The 22,955-nt window shown below is 39.3% G+C and overlaps 1 protein-coding gene across 3 annotated transcripts in view; it reads left to right on the top strand.

The window, feature by feature from the left end:
* Positions 1-22,955, top strand: part of dnajc1 (DnaJ (Hsp40) homolog, subfamily C, member 1) — a 206,258-nt gene that overhangs the window by 152,446 nt on the left and 30,857 nt on the right. For all 3 annotated transcript variants that reach the window (XM_073054644.1, XM_073054645.1, XM_073054643.1), the window contains one exon: positions 21,062-21,181. In XM_073054644.1, coding sequence (XP_072910745.1) covers positions 21,062-21,181 — 120 coding nt within the window. The remainder of the gene's footprint in view (positions 1-21,061; positions 21,182-22,955) is intronic.

The following is a 22,955-nucleotide window of genomic DNA, read 5'->3' as shown; positions in this document are numbered from 1 at the left end:
CTGAAAAGCTAACTTGTAGGCATTCTAGAAATTCCCCCTCCTGGAATCCAGCACCAACCTTATTTTTCCAATCTACCTGAATATTGACATCCCCCATGACTTGTAAGAAGAAAAGAAATTGTTCAAGATCTCCCCCATCTCTTTTGGCTCCACACATTGCCATTTTGACATGCATTTTCTATCTCTTTGTAGGCAGTCTCATTGTTAGTGATGAGCCCCACTACTGTGTCATTGACAATGTGATTACTCAGACATTTGGCCATGCTATCATGTGTGAACAGAGTGTACAGCAATGGGTCAGCATACAGCCCTGGCAGGCACCCATTTGAGGATGATGGGGAAGGTGGAGCAGTTGTGCATCCTGACTGTCTGAGCTTTGTTAGTCAAGAAGTCCATTATCCAATTGCACTGTGCTGTATTTAGACTGAGGAGTAGGAGTTTGTTCACCAAGGTTTGTGGGACAATTGTATTGAATGCCAAACTGAAATCCAGAAATGGCATTCTTAACGTAAGTGTCCTTGTTTTTTAGGTGTGTCAGGACCAGGTGCACGACAGATGCTATGGCATCTGTTGTAAAGCGTTTCTGTTGGTAGGCGTAATGGTGAGTGTCCAGTATAGTAGGAATGGAGTTTTTGATATGGCCCGTTACCAGTTCAAAACACTTGGTGATTTGCCTCTGTGCCACTGGACGATGGTTGTTTAGATCTGAAGGCCTGTAGTTCTTTGGTACAAGAATGCTGGTGGCTGATTTGAAGTATCTGGGGACAGCAGCCTGGATGGATCATGTGTTAAAGATGTCCAGTGAGCTGGCGTGCAGACTCTAATTACTGTTACAGACAGTGGCTGCTCACCTTGGAGACGGTTAGCTTTCATGACCAGCGTGTTGCATGCCTCGAAGCGTGCTTAAAAGTTGTTTAGAGCATCAGGGAGGGAAGTGTTACTGGTACACCTCCCTCCCTGATAGCAGACACAATCTCAATGGCTCTCCGCATGGCTTTAGACCCACCTAGACAACACAAGCAGCTACATCAGGATGCTGTTCATCGACTATAGCTCAGTATTTAATACCATCATTCCCACAATGCTGATTGAGAAGTTGCAGAACCTGGGCCTCTGTACCTCCCTCTGCAAATGGATCCTCGACCTCCTAACCGGAAGACCACAGTCTGTGTGGATTGGTGATAACACATCCTCCTTGCTGACGATCAACACTGATGCACCTCTGGGGTGTGTGCTTAGACCACTGCTCCACTCTCTGTATACACCTGACTGTGTGGCTAGGCATAGCTCAATTACCATCTATAAATTTGCTGACAATACAGCCATTGTTGGTAGAATCTCAGGTGGTGATGAGAGGGTGTACAGGAGGTGAGATATGCCAACTAGTGGAATGGTGCCACAGCAACCACCTGGCACTCAACGTCAGTAAAACGAAAGAGCTGATTATGAACTTCAGGAAGGGTAAAACGTAGGAGTACATACCAGACCTCAAAGAGGGATCAGAAGTGGAGAGAGTGAGCAGCTTCAAGTTACTAAATATCAAGATCTCAGAGGACCTAACCTGGTCCCAACATATCAATGTAGTTATAAGGAAGTTCTAATCAAGAAGAAAAGAAAAGCTTACAAAAGGTTCAGAGAGCTAGGTAATGTTAGAGATCTAGAAGATTATAGGGCTAATAGGAAGGAGCTTAAGAAGGACATTAGGAGATCCAGAATGGGCCATGAAAAGGCATTGGAGGGCAGGATTAAGGAAACCCCAAGGCATTCTACAAGTATGTGAAGAGCAAGAGGATAAGATGTGAAAGAATAGGGCCTATCAAGTGTGTCAGTGGGAAAGTGTGTATGGAACCAGAGGAAATAGCAGAGGTACTTAATGAATATTTTACTTCAGTATTCACTATGGAAAAGGATCTTAGTGATTGTAGTGATGGCTTGCAGCAGACTGAAAAGCTTGAACATGACGACATTAAGAAAGAGGATGTGCTGGAGCTTTTGGAAAGCATCAAGTTGGATAATTCGCTGGGACCAGATGAGATGTACCCCAGGCTACTGTGGGAGGAGATTGCTGAGCCTCTGGCGATGATCTTTGAATCATCAATGGGGACGGGAGAGGTTCTGGAGGATTGGAGGGTTGCGAATGTTGTTCCTTTATTCAAGAAAGGGAGTCGAGATAGCCCAGGACATTTTTGACCAGTGAGTCTTACCTCAGTGGTTGTTAAGCTGATGGAGAAGATCCTGAGAGGCAGGATTTATGAACATTTGGAGAGGTATAATGTGATTAGGAGTAGTCAACATGGCTTTGTCAAGGGCAGGTCGTGCCTTACGAGCGTGATTGAATTTTTTGAGGATGTGCCTAAACACATTGATGAAGGAAGAGCAGTAGATGTAGTGTATATGGATTTCTGCAAGGCATTTGATAAGGTACCCCATGCAAGGCTTATTGAGAAAGTAAAGAGGCATGGGATCCAAGGAGTCATTGCTTTGTGGATCCAGAACTGGCTTGCCCACAGAAGGCAGATAAGTGTGAAGTGGTTCATTTTGGTAGGTCAAATATGATGGCAGAATATAGTATTAATGGTAAGACTCTTGGCAGTGTGGGGGATCAGAGGGATCTTGGGGTCCGAGTCTATTGGACGCTCAAAGCAGCTGCGTAGGCTGACTTTGTGGTTAAGAAGGTGTACGGTGTATTGGCCTTCATCAATCGTGGAATTGAATTTAGGAGCCGAGAGGTAATGTTGCAGCTGTATAGGGCCCTGGTCAGACCCCACTTGAAGTACTGTGCTCAGTTCTGGTCATCTCACTACAGGAAGGATGTGGAAGCCGTAGAAAGGGTGCAGAAGAGATTTACAAGGATGTTGCCTGAATTGGGGAGCGTGCCTTATGAGAATAGGTTGAGTGAACTCGGTCTTTTCTCCTTGGAGTGACGGAGGATGAGGGGTGACCTGATAGAGATGTATAAGGTGATGAGAGGCATTGATCGTGTGGATAGTCAGAGGCTTTTTCCCAGGGCTGAAATGGTTACCACAAGAGGACACAGGTTTAAGGTGATGGGGGTAGGTACAGAGGAGATGTCAGGAGAAAGTTTTTTACTCAGAGTGGCGAGTGCGTGGAATTGGCTGCCGGCAACGGTGGTGGAGGTGGATATGATAGGCTCTTTTAAGATATTTTTAGATAGGTACATGGAGCTTAGTAAAATAGAGGGCTATAAGTAAGCCTAGTAATTTCTACAGTAGAGACATGTTCAGCACAACTTTGTGGACCAAAGGGCCTGTATTGTGCTGTAGGTTTTCTATGTTTCTAAGGCAAGACAGCAGCTATACTTTATTAGGAGATTGAAGAGATTTGGCATGTCAACAAATACACTCAGAAACTTCTATTGCACCTTGGAGAGCATTCTGACAGGCTGCATCACTGTTTGGTATGGAGGGGCTACTGTACAGGACCGAAAGAAGCTGCAGAGGTTAGTAAACCTAGTCAACTCCATCTTGGGAACTAGCCTACAAAGTACCCAGGACATCTTTAAGGAACAGTGTCTGAGAAAGGCAGCATCCATTATTAAGCACAAAGTACACTGCAGATGCTGTGGTCAAATCAGCACGTACAAACAAGCTGGTTGGGCAGCATCCATTGATTTTTTTTGAACGGATGCTGCCCAACCTGCTGAGTTCATCCAGCTTGTTTGTATGTGTCCATTATTAAGGACCTCCAGCACCCAGGGCATGCCCTTTTCTCACTGTTACCATCAGGTAGGAGGTACAGAAGCCTGAAGGGACACGCTCAGTGATTCAGGAATAGCTTCTTCCCCTTTGCTATCTGCTTCCTAAATGGGCATTGAAACTTTGGACACTACTTCACTTTTTTTAATATATAGTATTTCTGTTTTTGCACATTTTCAAGTATCCAATATATGTAATTGATTGACTTATTTATTATTTTTTGTTTTATTTATGATTATTATTATTTTTCTCTCTCTCTCTACTAGATTATGCATTGCATTGAACTGCTGCTACAAAGTTAACAAATTTGACATCACGTGCTGGTGATAATAAACCTGATTCTGATTATAGTTAGCGGTGTTTTTCTTTGTGTATTCAGTAATGCCTTAGATGCAGAGCCACGTATGCTGGGAATCGTTGTCAGACTGTTGTTCCTGAATATGTTGAGTGTAAGCTGTCTTAGCTCTCTTGATCCCCAAGATGAGGTTTCTCCTGGCTGCTCTGAGAGCTTTATGTCTCTAGACCTGAAGGCAGTGATCTGGGTTTTTGTAGGTAGTGTACCTCAGTGTCCAGCCAGGTCTTCAGGTTGGGGTGTGATGAAGTGCTGTGACCTGCAGAGCCATGTATTGAGTCTGAAAAGGCAGGGTTACATTGGTAGTTCTATTCTGACTGCAATGGACGGATGAGTTAAAAGGCCAGTTTTTGTATCATTAATCACTCATGTTCTGTGACTTAACATAGGCCAAATCAGTCATGTTCTGAAGAAGGGATTTTAATCTGGAATGTAAATTCTGTTTTCCTCTATAGGTACTGCCTGATCAGACAGTAATGTGTCATTCAGCTCTTTGTGTCTTTTATATTCAATTACAAAGTAAATTTAACTTGAATCCATTTTGCCACCTTACTTAATAATTTTGCTTGACAGTCTATCTATTTCTGTTTGGAAATTTTCAGTTGATTAATCCACTGCCTTTGTAAAAAAAAAAAGTGCTTTATGACATCACCACTAATTAGCCAAAACCTTGTATGAAATTATGATCCCTGATCTAGACTCTCCAGTAAAATCATTAGTCAATATTTCTTATGTCTACCCAATCATCATTCAATTGTCTTTTAAAAGCTCAATTATATCATGCTTTGTTCTTCTAAATTTCAAAGGATGATGTCTGATCTGCACAACATTTATCATTGTCATTCTTGCCTCAACTCTGAAACTCTAAATTTAGTATTTGCTGTCTGAGGTGCAGTGACCAGAATTAAATGCATTACTTCAGATGAATTTAGCTAGAGCTTTGTACATCTATAACATCCACCTTGTTGTATTCCATTCTCTATGAGATGAAATATGTCCTTTAGGCTTTTAATAAATGTTTTCATGTATTTGTCCCTGATTACTGTGAATGGAACCATGGTTTGTGATTCTCCTCATCATTTACAAAATATGTTTTTGAGGGCAAAACGAATGCTGGAACTTCATCTGTTACGATCTTGTCAATATAACTTTGTCAATATCTCTTTCGAGTTTTTAGACCTATCTGTAATTTATCCAACTTTTTAACACTTGAGTTACTGAGCTAAACTTAGAAAATAAAACTTGCTTTTGTTCGATGTTCCTTGCAAAATATTTCGTTTAGAAATAGAAATTGGGAAACGAAATATTTGAAATACACAGTGTTCAGGTTGTTGTAGATATTTTCCCATCTATGAATCTCCGTAGATTTGATATTATTGTAGTGAAAAGCTGCAAGGACTTCACCAAGGCAAAATTTCCTTTTTGATCTGTTGCTTGATTTAAAGCAAATACATGTAACACCATCAATCCTACAGTCCTGATCGGAAAGCTACAGAACCTGGGCCTCCATACCTCCCTCTGCAACTGGATCCTTGACTTCCTAACCGGACGACCACAATCTGTGCGGATTGGAAATAACATCTCCACCTTACTGACAGTCAACACTGGCACACCACAGGGGTGCGTGCTTAGCCCACTGGTCTACTTTCTGTGCACCCACGATTATGTAGTTAGGCATTGCTCAAATGCCATCTGTAAATTTGCTGATGAATACAACCATTGTTGGCAGAATCTCAGATGGTGATGGGAGGCCGTACAGTCGTGAGATTTATTATTTCGTTGAGTGGTGTCATAGCAACTACCTTCTACTCAACATCAGTAAGACCAAAGAACTGATTGTGAACTTCAGAAAGGGTCGAATGAGGGAACACAAACAAATTCTCATAGGGGGATCAGAAGTGGAGGAAGTCAGCAATTTGAAGTTCCTGGATGTCACTATCTTTGAGGAGCTAACCCAGACGCAACATATTGATGCAGCTATAAAGAAGGCAAGACAGTAACTGTATTTCATTTGAAGTTCAACAAGATTTGGCTTGTCAAATAAAACACTCAAACTTCTACAAATGTACTGCAGAGAGCATTCTAACTGACTGCATCACCGTCTGGTATGGGGAGGGGGGGGTAGCTACTGCACAAGATTGAAGAACTAAGTTCCAGAAATTTGTAAAATTAATCAGGTCTATCATGGGTGTTAGCCTCCATAGTATCCAAGGCATCTTCAAGGAGCAGTGTCCTAGAAGATAGCATTCGTCATTAAGTACCCCCACCACCTAGGACAGGCACTCTTAGACCATAAGATATAGGAGCAGAATTAGGCCATTTGACCCATAGATTCTGCTCTGCCATTTCATCATGACTGATCCATTTTTCCTCTCAACCCCATTCTCCTGCCACTCCCATTCCTGTATCCTTTCATACCCTGTCCAATCAAGAACCTATCAACTTCTACCTTAAATATTAGTAAAGACTTGGCCTCCACAGCTGCCTGTGGCAACGAATTCACCACTCTGTTATTGTCGGGAAGGAGGTACAGAAGCCTGAAGGCATACACTGAGTGCTTCAAGAACAGCTTCTTTCCCCTCTGTCATCCAATTTCTAGATTGAATCTATGAACACTACCTCACTTTTTTATTTCTGTTTTTCTTTGCACTGCTTGTTTTTAACTTACTATTTTATATATGGTATAATTCAGTTTTAAATTTGATTATGTAAAATAGAAAATATTGGGCCATTTCCTTATATCCAGTGGGGTGAAGCATTTCTGAGTAAGTTATAATTCAAGATGTGTCTGGACCCTATTATCAAGGTAGCAGTCACACAAAGAAGAGTTTAATTGGTGGATAAAATAAATGAGTGAAAATTGCTACTCTGCTCACATGAATTTATCTTTCACGTGTTTTAAATTGATACTCATGAATAATAGATTAATTCCCAAAAACCTGACAGGAGTTGCAAAGATTGTAGAACTTCAATTAATTTCCTAATTAAAGTACATAAACCAGAGTGGCAGTGGATACAGTATGCCACAAGCTTGAAAACACAACTATACTAAGCAATTCTGTTTTATATTTAGTTATCAAAGTATTAGTATTTTTAGATGTAGTCAGCGTTATACAATAAGGAATAGGCCTTTCATCCCAACTTGTCCACACCAACCAAAAGGTCTATTTGAGCTAGTCCCAGTTTTCTATCCCTGTACCTGTGCAAATATCTTTTAAATATTGTAATTCTGCACACCTATAATGCTTCCTTTTGCAGTTCGTTCCACATATCCAGCATCCTCCATGTGAAAAAGGTACCCCTCAGATTCCTTTTCAATTGTTCCCCTCTCACCTTAAACCTATGCCCCCTAGACTCCCCTACCCTTGGAAAAATGTTAGGATCTGCTCTGCTCATGATTTTGTATATCTCTGTAAGGTCACCTTCAACCTCTTACACTCATGGGAAAATATGGTAGAATTCATCCTAGGGTATGAGAGGGAGAATCTAAAGTCAGATGTGTCAGCATTGCAGTGAAGTAAAGTAAGTTACAGAGGCAAGGGGGAGGAGCTGGCCAAAGTTGATTGGAAGAGGACACTAGCAGAAATGATGACAGAACAGTTGACAATGAAGTTTTTGGGAGCAATTCAGAAGGCGCAGGATAAATATCGCAAAGAAGTATTCTAAAGGGAGGATGATATAACCGTGGCTGACAATGAAGTTAAAGAAGCATAAAAGGAAAGGAGATGGAATATAATATAGCAAAACAGTGGGAAGTTAGAGAACTGGGAAGCTTTTTTAAAAAAACAACAGAAAGCAACTAAAAAGCCATAAGGAGAGAAGATGAAATATGAAGGTAAGGTATCCAATAATATGAGAGAAAGCAAAGTTTTTTTCAGATGTATAAAAAGTAAAAGAGATGCAATTGTGGATATTGGACTGCCAGAAAATGACGCTGGAGAGGTAGCAATGGAGTACAAAGAAATGGTGGATGAATTTAAGTATTTTGTGCCAATCTTCGCTGTGGAAGACACTAGCAGTATGCCGGAAATTTGAGTGTGTGGGGGGTAGGGAAGAAATAAATGTAGTTGCTGTTGTTAAGGAGCAGGTGCTTGAAAGGTCTGAAGTTAGGTGTCACCTTGACCAGCTGAACTTACAGCCCAGCATTCTGAAAGAGATAGTGGAGGTATTAATCGTGATCTTTCAAGAATCACTAGATTCTGGAATAGCTCTGAAGGACTACCAAATTATAAATGTCAGTCCACTCTGAGGAAGGAGAGAGGCAGGAATAAAGGAAATTGTCAGCCAGTTAGCCTGTCTTCAATAGTTGGGAAGGTGTTGGAGTCCATTACTAAGGATTAGCTTTCAGGCTACTTGGAGGCATGTGATAAAATAGGCCATAATCAGCATGGTTTCCTTCAGGGGAAATCTTGCCTGACATCTGTTGAAATTCTTTGAGGAATTAACAGGCAGGGTAGACAAGGAGAGTCGGTGGATGTCGTTTACTTGGATTTTCAGAAGGCCTTTGACAAGGTGCCTCACATAGGCTGCTTAACAAGAAAGCCCTTGATATTACAGAAGAGATTGGGAGACTGGTAGGAGGCAAAGAATGGGAATGAAGGGTGTCTTTCCTGGTTAGTTGCTGGTAACTAGTGGTGTTCCTGAAGTGTTGGTGTTCTGCAAGCACTTCTTTTCACATTATGTTATGTGTTAATGATTTGGATATCAGATTTGCTGATCTTGTGGCCAAGTTTACAGATGATACTAAGATAGGTGGAGGGGCAGGTAGTGCAAAGGTAGCAGGATGTTTGCAGAAAAATTTAGGTAAGGAGAATGGAATATAGTGTAGGGAAGTGATGGTCATACACTTTGGTAGAAGGGATAAAGGTGTAGACTGTTTTCTAAACGGGGAACATTCATAAATCTGAGATGCAAAGGGACTTGGGAGTCTTCATGTAGGATTCCCTTAAGGTTAATGCTGGCTGATCCAGTAATAAGGAAGGCAAATGCAATATTAACATTCATTTTGAGAAGGCTAGAATGTAAAAGCAAGAATGTAATGCTGAGGCTTTTTAAGACATCAGTTAGACTGCACTTGAAGTATTGTGAGCAGTTTTGGGCCCGTTATCTAAGAAAAGATGTGCTGACATCAGAGAGGGTCCAGAGGAGTTTCATGAGAATGATTCCAGGAATGAAAGGGTTAATTGTTTGAGACATATTTAGCTCTAGGCCTGTACTTGCTGAACTTTAGAAGAATGAGGGAATCCTATCAATTATTGAGAGGCTTAAATAGAATGGATCGGAGAAGATATTGCCTATAATGGAGTATAGGACTAGAGGACAGCACCTCATAATAGAGGGATGTCCATTTAGAACACTGATAAGGAGGCACTTCTTTTGCCTGATGGTGGTTAATCTATGGAATTCATTGCCACAGACGGCTGTGGAGGCAAAGTCATTTGATATATTTAAAGTGGAGGTTGATTGGGTTCATAATTGATCAGGGCATCAAAGGCTACAGGGAGAAACCACGAAAATAGGTTGAGAGGGATAATAAATCAGTGATGGCAGAGCAGACCTGTTGGGCCAAATGACCCAATTCTGCTCCTTTGTCTTATGATCTAAAAAGACCCTTGGCCTATCGAGCCTGTCCTTGTTATTGAAGCCCTCCAAATCCAGTAACATCCTTGTGAATCTGCAGCTTAATGACATATTTCCCATAGAACATGAAACAGTACAAAATAGGACATTTTTTGCCCCACAATGTCTGTGCTGAACGTGATGCTGAATTAATCTAATTATCTTCTCTACCTGGGTGACCAGGACTGCAATTCGCCAAGGGTTGTCTTACCACTGACTTTTACAGTTGTAACATAATGTGTCACTTCCTGTACTTGTGCTGTGATTGATGAAGTCAAGTGTACTAGATGCCACCACTACCAGCCTGCCTACCTCAATCATCACTTTCAGGAACTGAGCCCTATGTCTGTCTGTTCTACAGTACTCCGGGGCCCTACCATTTACTGTGCAAGTCCTGTCCTGGTTTAACTGACCAAAATGCATAACCTTACACTTATAAGTTAAATTACATCTGCCATTATTTGGTCCACTTCCCCAGTTCATCAAAATCCTATTGTAATCCAAAACAGCCTACCCCTATCCACCAGACAACCAATTTTTGTGTCATCTGCAAACCTAATATTCACGTTAACAACATTGTCTTGCAAATCTTTTGATGTCCTGCAGGGATCAATGGACTCGCCACTGATAGCTGCAGCACATCACTGGTCACAGGCCATCAATTTGAATTAACAGTCCTCTGCTGCCACCACCACCATAACCTGATTCCTTCCACTAATCTGTTTTTGTATTCATTTGGTTAGCACACCCGAGATGTCTAACTTTGCAGACTAACCTTGGATTTGCAACATGGTCAAATGCTTCGGTAAAGTACATGTTTCCAAAAAAAAACACGCATGAGACATGATTTCCCATATTCAAAGCCATGCTGACTCTACCTACCTGGTCCTTGTCTTTTTAAATATTGTTGTATCCTGTGCCTCAGTTATCTCTACACTAACTTTCCCACCACTGATGTTAGCTCACTGACTGGTATATTCCTTCTGGATAGCCTCCAACCTGATGGTATAAACATCAACCTCTTCAACTTCTGGTAATTGAACCCCACCCCTGCCCCCCTCCACCACCATTCCTCCGTTCCTATTTCTCTCTCTCACCTTATATCCTTACCTCTCCATCACCTCCCTCTGGTGCTCCTCCCCCTTCCCTTTCTTCCATGATCTTCTACCCTCTCCTATCAGATTCCCCCTTTTCCAAACTTTTGTATCTTTCACCAATGAACTTCCGAGCTCTGTACACCTCCCCCCTCACGGTTTCATTTATCACCTACCACCTTTTACTTCTTCCTCCCCTAACCACCCCCCCCCCCCCCCACATTCTTGCTCTGAATTCTCATCTTTTTTCCAGTCCTAATGAAGGGTCTAGGCCTGAAATGTCAACTGTTTACTCGTTTCCATAGATGCTGCCTGGCCTGCTAAGTTCCTCCAACATTTTGTGTGTTTTGCCGGGCTTCTAGTTTCCTGGTTTGTCCTCGCCATTCTTCTTAAATGAAGGCCTCACATTAGCTACTCCCCAGTATGTCATCCGTGGCTATAGAAAATGAACTGGTTTTAATATGTTAACTTCTCTCCTTAAATAAGTGACCTGTACCATACTCAGAAATCCTGATGTGAACACACCAATGCCATGTATAACTGAAGCAGAGCATCATTCTTTTGTATTGAATTCCCTTTGCAATTAGCAATGGCAGCCCATAGTTTTCGAAAGTGTTGTGCCTCCATACTTGCCTTTTTGAATCGTGGCACAAAAATACCCAGTTTCCTTTGCACCTTACCTTGCTTTAATTTCATTGCGATAATAAACTTGTCTTGCAAAAACAGGCAGGGTCATGTCTTTTTCCACATTATAATCCATTTATCAAATCTTTTCCCACTTACTTGACTTTGTACCCTCTGTAACTCCCTTTTGTTTTCTTGACAACTTTCTTACCTGTGCTTGTATCATTAGCAAATTTAACAAACACTCCTTTGATGCCTTCATCCAAGTGACTAATCCAAGTTGTAAAATTTTGAGGCCTCAACATAAAGCTATATTGCGCACCTCTTGTTATGCAATCAGAAAATAAATCTTTTATGCCCATTTTTTGGCTTCCTGTTAGCCAGCAACTCTAACCATGTCAATAGTTACCTCCTTCTTTGATCTTTTATTTTCTGTAAATCTTAGTACATTCACAGGTTCCTCTTTATAGATAACACATATTAGTAGTTTGTTATTAGTGTTGGCGCGTGGCCGAGTGGTTAAGGCTTCATCTAGTTATCTGAAGGTTGCTAGTTCGAACCTTGGCTATGGCTGCATGTGTGTCCTTGAGCAAGGCACTTAACCACACATTGCTCTGCGACGACACCGGTGCCAAGCTGTATGGGTCCTAATGCCCTTCCCTTGGACAACATTGGTGGCGTGAAGAGGGGAGACTTGCAGCTTGGGCAACTGCCAGTCTTCCATTTAAAAAAAACCTTGCCCAGGCTTGCGCCCTGGAAACTTTTCAAGGTGCAAATCCATGGTCTGTCGAGACTAACGGAGGCCTACCTACCTAGTTTGTTATTGTCGCATGTACTGAGATAAGGTGGAAAAGCTTGTCTTGCATATCATCTATGTTATTTGCAATACTCCAGTAAGTTTGTCAAAAATGACTTTTCCTACAGAAGACCATATTTATATGATTACCTTGACTTTTTAGATCAGGGGTGTCAAACTCATTTTAGGTCACAGGCCGGATTGAGCAAAATGCAGCTTCATGCGGGCCGGATCAGTCGGACGCGTGCGAACGCAGCTTTCGTTGCCTCCGTTTTTTCAGCCTGCTCTCATGTGTCTCAGTCTCTGCTATAACTACAAAGTGTTTCACTTTACAAATTCCGTTTCTTATGAAGAAGACTGCCGAATAAACACTAAAAACCCTGAAAACCTGGTACCTGAATAAACTCAGCATTAGCCATATCATACGCCATAGGCGCTTCGATTACTGGGGCCAGCTTTAATAGTAATTAGATATTATCTCGCGGGCCAAAGATAATTCCACTGCGGGCCGGATTTGGCCCGCGGCCTTGAGTTTGACATATATGTTTTAGATTATAGTGTCAAATAGCACAGAAATTGGACTTTTGATCCACCACCGTCTATTCTAATTTCTGTGTGTTTTGCCTTGATGCTTTTTGAAATAAACTCTTAATCATTCCCTTCAAAGACATAATTCCATCTGGCCTGTAGTTACCTGCTTTTTGCTTCTTTCCCAATATATCTTCTAGTCATGGAACTTACCCTGAAATTAGGAAAATTAAAACCAAAACATTAACTATTTTACTAACTCTCTTATAAAATCCAATGGTACAGTTCATTTAGACCAGGAGCCTTCAAGCCTGCATTTCAAACAGTTTGCTTTGTACCACTTTCATAGAAACTTGTAATTATCCTGAATATCTCCTTGCATCCCAATTCCCAATTTACAGCTATTTCTGAGATATTACTTGTATTCTCCATTGTGAATTGATGTTAAAATACCTGTTTAAGATTCAGCTATTATTAAACTTCCATTATTAATTTCTCTGACTCACTTTCTATGTCTAATCACTATGTTAGCTCTCTGGTAAAGATCTTTAGAAACGCATACTAAAGATGCTTCTGCTCCTGCTTTGATATAATGGTTCTCTCAGGTGATACTATGTCTTAGTTTGGAGAAAATCAGAAGTCGAACTTTTGATCTTCGATTTGATATTGAGAAAAGGTGGGGTTCATTTGTCCGCTACTATCATCTGATTTGAGTTAATTAATATGATTTCCTTCCAATTTTTGTTTAAATGGATTTGAGTTGGCGGATTGATGTTTTTCTTCTTTGGAAGCTTGTATGATGTATAGCTCCGGGATTGTGCTCCCAATGGGTTTTTTTCGGTTTTTTTTAGTTAGTAGGATTATTTTTCTCTTAGTTAGTAAGGGTTCATTTTTTCCCCTTTTTTCTTTCAAAAAAAATATTCTTAACACCATATTTTTTCTTATTATTGATATATTGCTTAGCTTTGTTAATCAGTTATTTGCTAATTCTTCATTGTACGTAATGACATATTGACTTGATTACCTTAATGTATTTTTGTTGATCTTCAATAATAATTAATAAAAAAGATTTTAAAAATGAAAATGAAACCCATACTAATATTTTGCAAATATTTCAATGTCAAAATTCTTTTCATTAAAGATTTCTCCAATACAGTTGTGAATTATTTGTGGTTCTTTACATTATCTTCTGGGTGCTCATTATCTATAAATGTTGGTTGATCTTTTGGATTGTGAAATAATTAAACAAATTAGAAGATTTGTGGATGGTATGAAAATTGGCGTTGAAGGTTGTCTTTGGCTACAGCAAAATATAGATTAGTTGGAGTAATGGCACATGGAATTTAATCCTAACATGTATATAGCAATATCTTTTGGAAACTCAACTAAGGAGCCCTAAGGAGTGCTGATGAATGGAGAAACCTTGTGGTACATGTCTCCAGGTTGTTGTCTCAATTCGAAGGGTGTAGTTGTAAAGAGAGATTAGATAGGTTCACTGGCATAGATAGGATAGCAAAAATCTTTTTTTTCCTATGGTGGAGTATCAAAAACAAGAGTATGAATTGAAGTTGACAAGGAGGGGGTAGCTGTTCATACAAAATGGTTGATGCAGGAATATGCTGACAGAGAAGATCACTGAACTGCATACAATCATAATGTTTCAGAGACACCAAAAGACATCCTAGAATAGCCAAATTATAGAAAATTGCAGGCAAATAAAAGTAGTATAGTTAAGTGCAAAAGTCAGCATAGATGTAGTGAAGTAGGTGGTCTTTTTCTATAAAAACTGAGTCTTTAAATATAATCAGTTATAAAAAGTATTTTTTCTATATTTTATTAGTCTAATTCATTGCACGTCATATAGCTCCACATTATTGTATGGTCTTTAAACTGTATCAGTAGTAATCTACATTAAATGCTGGAGGAACTCAGCAGCTGGACAGCATCTATGGAGGAAAAGTACAGTCAGCGTTTGGGGCCAAAATGTTGACTGTACTTTTTTCTATAGATGCTGCCTGGCTGCTGAGTTCCTCCAGTAGTTTGTGTGTGTTACTTGGATTTCTAGAATCTGCTGATTTTCTCTTGTTTGTCAATGGTAGTCTAACATTTTTTTTGTTTCCAACTTCTTTGACATTGTTTATTTCCACCATATTCTTGCATTAATCGGAGTCTCAGCCTGGAAAGGGTCCTGACTGTGTGAAAAACATCACGTAGTCCCAGTACCCAAGAAAGGCTGAACAGAAGTCTTGAGTGACTACTGTCCAATGGCCCTGACCTTGCACATCATGAAGACTTTAGAGAGGTTGTTGCTGGCTCACTGCTGACCCATAGTCAGATCAGCCCTCGATCCCCTGCAGTTTACCTACCAGGAGCATATTGGAGTCAACAACACTGACATTTACTTGCTGAACAGATCCTACTCCCATTTGGATAAGCGGAGCAGCACTGTGAAGATCATGTTTTTGATTTTTCACATGTCTTCAATACCATACAACTCTCATGGCTGGGGGAAAGCTCCATTCAATGTGGGTTGGCACTTCCATTGTATCCTGGATAATGGGCTACCTGTCTGGCAGACCACAGTTTGTGTGACTTCAGAGCTATGCGTCAGACATGGCTATAAGCAGCACTGGGGCCCCACGGGACTGTATTGACTCCCTTCCAGTTTACCTTGTGTATCTCGGACTTTAGATACAACACTGAGTCATATCATCTGCAGAGATTCTCTGATGACTCACCAGTAGTTGGCTGTATAAAGGGAGGACAGGATGATGAATACAGGGCCGTGGTGGAGAACTTTGTCGAATGGAGCAAGCTGAATCATCTAAAAACGAAAGAATGCAGATAGTGGAAATCCATACAACACACACAAAATGCTGGAGGAGCGCAGCAGGGCCAGGCAGCATCAATGGAAAAGAGTACAGTTGACATTTCAGGCCGAGACCCACTTCTCATCCCAAGCCCCCCCCCCCCCCCCCACCCCCCAGCTCCCTGTCCAATATCTGTACACTCTTGCCTCTCCTTTACACTTTATGTACTGTATCTGGAGAAGCTTTTGGTATCCTTTTTAATATTATTGGCTAGCTTGCTTTCGTATTCAATCTTTCCCTTTGATTTTCTAATTGTTTTCTGTTGTTTTTTAAAAGCTTCCCAATCTTCTAATTTCCCACTAATTTTTGCTCTATTATATGCCCTCTCTTTGGTGCTTATGTTGGCTTTGACTTCTGTTGTTAGCCACAGTTGTGTCATCTTTCCTTTAGAATACTTCTTCCTCTTTGGGTTGTGTATATCCTGTGCCTTCTGAATTGCTTCCAAATTGCTGCTCTGCCGTCATACTTGCCAGTGTTCTTTTCTAATCAATTCTGGCCAACTCCTCTCTCATGTCTCTGTAATTCCCTTTAATCCACTGCAATACTGATATATCTGACTTTAGCTTCTCCTTCTTAAATTTCAGGGTGAATTCAATTATATTATGATCACTTTTCCCTTAGGGTTCCTTTACTTTAAGCTCTTTAATCAATTCTGATCCATTGCGCAACACCCAATCCAGAATAGCTGATCCCCTAGTGGGCTCAACCACGAGCTGCTCTAAAAAGCCATCTCATAGGCACTCTAGAAATTCTCCTTCCTGGAATCCAGCACCAAACTGATTTTCCCAATCTACTTGCATACTGAAGTCCCCCATGACTATTGCAACATTGCCCTTTTGACATGCATTTTCTAACTCCCATTGTAAATTGTATGCCACATCCTTATTATTGTTTGGGGGTCTGTATACAACTCCCATCAGGGTCTTTTTACCCCTGCAGTTCCTTAGCTCTGTCCACAATGATTCAACACCTTCTGACCCTATTAGAACAGGCATAAGCTATTCAGTCTTTCTGTTTACAAGAAAAACTATAAATTCATAATCCGTATCTTAAGTTACCCTCCTTGCCTAAGTGTTTTAAATCATTAAGCCGTTTACCTAACAATAAACTGTTAATAAGCAAACCGGCAGTCCTGATGAAGGGTCTCAGTCTGAAACATTGACTGTTTATTCGCCTCTATATATGCTTCTGACTTGCTGAAGCAATACATGACTCTGGCATTTTATGTATGTTACTCAGGAATTTCAGTATCTACAGAATCTCTTGTATTAATATAAGCTTGAAGTTTTGCTATTAATTAAGCCAAAATGAGTAGAAATTTTTGTGCAGTGTGGTGGTGAAGTTTTTTTCATTCAGGTTATCCTGTGTATGAGGTAGTGCTTCTGTACATCTTCTTGAGGGACCTTTTAAGATTGTTTTCTTATTCACTCCTTCTGTGTCATCATCTCTCTATTCAACAAGTTTCCCTTGTGTAAGATTGTAACAGAAAATTGAGAGTCTTGAAGTCAACATGAAACTCCTGGCACATTACCCTGTAGAATATTTAGATGTGCGGATATACCAAACATTGTTTCTCTTCAAGTAGCAGTCTGAATGTTTTGTACTTGGGCACAAGATGAGTAAACTGAATCCTATCACGTGAGTAGTGTCAGGAGTAGTGACAGATTTTCTTTCTGATCTTTCGAATCCAGAAACAATACTCTTTGTTGAAGCATTGTTTTTTTCTGTGTGCAGCTAGTGAGCACAGAGGCAGATGTCAATGTGGTACCAGATAGAGTTGGTATGGTTTCAGCTAGAATAAGGATCAGTAATCATTCTGCAATATTATGCACTCTTTCAAATGGCCCTATTGTTGAAATGATTAGCAATCTCCTGCAATGAAATCTGAGTGGATGCAGTCTATATTTCGTGCACCTAATGAATTTGTGCTCAAATTGAATGCATCAATGCTGTTTAGTCTGGGGTTTACAGTTGGCACAAGCATGTTATAATGATTTTTTCTGTTAATCCTTTAATGATTATCATTTTTGTCTCAGTCATTTTTAAGCCCATTGGGACCCCCTAGGGCGACAGTCTTTACAGACTCTTTGGGATCATGATTTTTATTAAGTAAAATGAATCCTTTGAGTCACAAATTTAATTTAAAATTCTTAAGAGCCAAGTATTCCTGGTCAACTTTTAAGAGGAGAAAATATTTGCATTGTTTAAAAAAAATTAAGAAGCCTGCTCTACTCAATATTGTGTAGTTAAAATCCAATTTAAATATTTCTTATTGTCTCAAAGTGTCCTACTCAGAAAATGAAACAGCGTCAAAATAAATTAATTAAATAAAAAAGTAATTTTCCTAATAGGGGTACTGGTACCTTATGTAAGCACAGCCATCCCGAAAATGTTTTAAATAGAGGAGGGGTAACAGACTTGTGAGTACATAAAACAAGACCCTGCTGGTTTAATGAATTGGTTGTTTTATTTTAAATTGCCTAAATGTAGTAAATAATATGGCTGAGGCATTTGTACTGAATGTAAATCTAGTCTCCCATCAGTGCAGAGATTGTGTTCTGGAAACATTTAATTGGGTTGAGGTCACATATCTGAGCAGGCTACTGTCGCATTAGAATGCAAGCGTAATAATGACAGCTGTCTCCTCGCCATGTGGCATCTGCCATTACTTTGATGTACTGCAGGGATGGATTTTTGGGTCTTGGTTCCAAAGAAATTGTGAGGCGCAAGGCTTTCAACAACAAAACAGCATGCTTGGGTTCCATTTGACTGTAATAGCTATGTTTGGTTCAGTGTTAAACCAGGAAGAAACTGCTCATGCAATTAGCACCTTGAAAACTTATTTAACTCCTGATTATAAGGAGTTTGTGCTGCAGTATTCATTCTGTCTGGAGACACAGTTGGCTGTTTCTGTGGAATTTTTAATTAATCACTTAGGATGGATTGCAGCCATTACAGTGCAGCAGTGCCATTGTGTGTGTCCTTGGTTAACTTTTTACTTGTTAGTTGTGATTTTTTTTTTAAAAACAGTGAGCATGACACAACATTCTGGTTAAATTTTAGCTCACTTGAAATAATTGTTCTTTTTTTAAATAGGGTGCTAGAGAGAATTATTTTGTGAGAATGAAGTATTTTCTAAAATGACTTTTAAATTGTGTTCATAATCCATTCTCTGTATATAACTCAAGTATTGCTTTTACTAAGCCAATTAAAGGATGTTAATACAAATTAAAATTAAATATATCCAGCATCTATTTTGATGAAATGCAAATACAGTTTGAGAAACTGAAAGCTTTTACAACTTACCCATATTGCTCGGATTATGTTTGATACAAAACAAAATTTCTGAAATGTCATTCTTGAGCTGGAATCTTTTAATTATGTATAATATTCCAGAAAGTGCCCGGCCTGCTTGTACAAAACTCATTTAATGTGTTATCAACTGTTGTAAAGGAAAACAGTGGAGTGTTGTAAATGCACCTAGAATTAGAATTTATTATTATTTTTGTTAATTAAAATTAACCTGCTATTAGTATAAACTGCTCAGGCTGTAAGGGGAATATGAAGCATACTATTTTGGTTAAAATATATTGAGCTAAATGTACAAGACCAATGGTGAGTAACAATTGTCCAGCTATGATTGCTGAATATTGTCAACCAATTTATATTTGACAATCACACAAAGAATATTGGTCTGAAATTATTTAATAGGTTTATCACTGCAGCAATCTGAAAAAGGCAAATAGAAATTGTTAGATTATAATTACATGCTTTAACTAAATATTCATGTGCTCTTCTTTGATTTGCAACAGAAACTCCAATTCAGTTCTTGTCAAAAGCTGTCCGTAATGTGAAACTTTAAATTCAGCTCTTAAAAACATGTCTACTTTGAATTCCTGCTTCTTTCTGGCCCCACTGCATTGAGCACATGCACTGGAGTGTAATATGATACTGTGAGATATGACCTGGTTTAGGGCAAAGGTGCAGTGTAAACATTAGAGCCATACAAAGACTTTTAAGGAATTGTAACTTATTCAAAATATCACCAAACAGCTGCAGAATGGCTTGAACCTTTCAAGGAACTTGGTGTCAAAATGCAGTTAAAGTGAGATTGCTGCAGTTTTGCAATGACTTTAAGAGTGATAGACTTTTTTTTGCACAAATATTAGTAATTTGCTTTGTTTTTGAAGTATAAGAAGTGATGTTTAATCACCGTCGGCATAACTGTGAACTGTTAGAAACTAATAAAGCAATCTGCATCTTAAAAAGAGGTTCATCAGCTTTTTGGGTGGTGGATTGTTTCTTTCGTAGTCAATTGATCTTTGAATGTTTAAAATTAAAGTGTGGATTCCCAACATTGCATGAATTTTGTAAATTAATGATCAAGTACTGTGGTAATTGTATCCAGAAAGTTCATTAAGAACTTTACTTTCAATTCACATGTAAATTATTAACTGAATTTAAAGTAAAGCTTTTATGTGATTAAGAAGCTATGTTGGCATTAAAATATCTTCTGCTTATTTCCCTCAACATGGGATGTTACGGGTTTTTTTCCCAAATGATTTTACTTGCACTTAATTTAATTGAGGGCACAGTGACAAATATTCTAAAAATGGTAGTTGCCTTTATAAATTCAGATGGTAAGGAGTCGTGTAGGAAGTAATGAAAATACAGAAGGGTAATCTTATTTGGGTAATGACTTGAAATTTATGCTCAGTTATCAATTTCTGTGTGGTGGTAAAACAGAAGCCTGAATAACATAGTCCACTCTGCAAATTAATGCAAATGACTAGGCCTGTCGAGAAACACTTTATAGGATACTGTGCTTTTATTATGACTGAAGTTGCCATTTGGACATGGTGAAAGGAGCATGTTTGAACCATCGATTAGGGGCAGCAGTGAAAAGTCAAGAAGGCCCCGTTAAGCTCACAGTGCAGCAGGCGGATGTCAGTGTGGTTTGAGCACAGTGGGAGAATGACAGCGAGGATTAGTGTCAGCAAGAGGCTTTGTGGTCGCTGTGGAGATAGTCCCTGGGGTCACTCACCTCTGTGACTGCACTCTGCGCTGACGGCTTAGTAATACAAACCCCATGATACATGGTTGTTCATTATTAGGGTCAGAGATTATTATATATAAAGTATTTATATCTTAAGGGATTAATTTTTTAACATTCAATTTGTGATGTTTCATGAGGGTATTTAAAAAAAAATTTTGTTTCTGTGCTGATTTTTCATCTTAAGAATATACTTGTATATTATTCGTCAAGATGATGGTACTTTTGCATGGGGTTATTTTCTCTAAATATAGGTATTCTTTCAAAGTTGCTGCTGCATAAATATGTCATTCATTTCAATTTTTTTAATGTTCTAAATGAAGCGATGTCACTAATTGCCAGTGTGCATGTGTGAATTTAATTCATTTTATGTGACTTTTTCTCCTTGTTATTTTGAACATTGTTACAGGCACCTCAGTGGACAGAAGAGGACCTCAGCCAGCTGACAAGAAGTATGGTTAAGTTCCCAGGGGGTACTCCAGGTCGATGGGAAAAGATTGCTCACGAATTGGGTCGATCAGTGGCAGATGTGAGTCACTTGGATTTGCATTGTACATTGAGTGACAAACTGATCGAGACAGGCAGTGTAGAGGCAACATAGCTATAGTTAGGCACTGTCTGGTGAAAGAAAGCTGCAGTTCTTTTAGGACCTGGAAGTGAACCATTAACTAAGCAAGAAGCAGATGTGGAGAAGTTTCAGTCACTAAATCAACAGCTGTAATTGATCAGTTGTACAAGGATTCTGGTACTCGGAGCTTTGGACTACCATAATGTGATCGCAGGAAGATGATACCACAGTACAAAACTATGCCATTTTGAGCTGTGGAAGGGTATTGTTAGGCTAGTTTGAGACGATAGTTAATTTTTTTTAAGATACTCAGGCAATGTAATATAATTACAGATTGAATGCCAAGATTTTTACAGATGTTTTAGATTATGTACTTAAAAAAATTATTAATGATGCCCAGTGTTGAAAGCGTAATTTAAAAATAACATATTATGCAGCAATCACATAAAAAGCTAATTGCCAGAATTTGTTTCATATGTTATCATTTTGAGGGTTTTAAAAATTCCACAAACTGAAGGATCAAATTGATTATGCTTTTATTTTTGAATTACAGCAGAAACTGGGCCTTCAATAACTGTAAAATAAGTATTCTCAGATGAGTAAAAGATGATGTTGATCTTAAAATAAGCTTTTGTAAAGCATCTATGAAAATGTATAACTTTATTGAAGCTTTTAATGCGCAAAATTAAGCAATGTATTTAATTGCTAAAGCTTTTTGTCCTGGTCCTAACTTGCACTTATCATGCCTTCACTCATTGACCTATGTTACATCCTGATTACAAAACAGAGTTTAAAATATGTATTGTTGCTTTCAAAAGCCGCCTTTTCTTCCCCATCACCACAGTTTCCATCATTGCAAATCCTTTTCCAGCCCTGTAGCTTTTTGAGATATCTGCACTTTAGTTCTGGTCTCTCATTTTACTTTCGTTGTTTTACATGCTGTCCTTTGATGTGCAAGACCTGAAGCCTGGAATTTCCTCTCTAAGCTCCTCTCCCAAACTATCTCGCTTAGCATGCCCTAAAACATGCCTGAATAGCCAAAATTCTTATCATTTGCCTTTTAAATGTTGGATATTAAACCTCTGATGAACCATGTGATGTTGTATTAGATTAATTGCACTATATTTAAGTACAGATTATTGTTAAAGAAACAAAAGTTAACTTCTGATAATATAAAATTAAGTAAACCCAAATGTGAAAGGCTGATGATGCTGGCAGTTAATTGTTTTTTGCTACTTTCCAGGATTTAGATAATTATATTTATCTTCTTTAAAAAGATCTCATAAGGCAGCAGCTTAAAAAGTAGTTTAAACAGATGTAGTCCCAAAGAGGTGATGTGTGGTAAGGAGAGAGCTCCAGGTTGAAGTAGAAATTTTCAGGCAGTGGCTCAGGAGAGAGGCAGCAGTGCGTGATGATGTCATCAGTGGAAGATCCAAAACTGGATACAAAGGACAGTGGAATCAGGGTAATATCTTGACACAGAATTTTCTCGTATGAGCCGAAGGTCATCTAGCTGCATCTCCCTCGAGACTGTGTTGAGGAACTAGAACTACATCTGGATGACCTTCAGCTCATATGGGAGACTGAGGATAGAGGCTACAGGGAGGTAGTCACTCCTCAGTTGTAGGAGGTAGGTACTTGGGTGACTGCCAGGAGAGGGAAAGGAAATGGGCAGCCAGTGCAGGATATCCCTGTGGCCATTTCCCTCAGTAATAAGTATACCACTTTGGATACT

This window comes from Hemitrygon akajei, chromosome 8 (assembly GCF_048418815.1).
Source record: "Hemitrygon akajei chromosome 8, sHemAka1.3, whole genome shotgun sequence".
In the NCBI taxonomy this organism is placed as follows: Eukaryota; Metazoa; Chordata; class Chondrichthyes; order Myliobatiformes; family Dasyatidae; genus Hemitrygon; species Hemitrygon akajei.
This window is presented reverse-complemented; position numbering and strand designations above follow the sequence as displayed.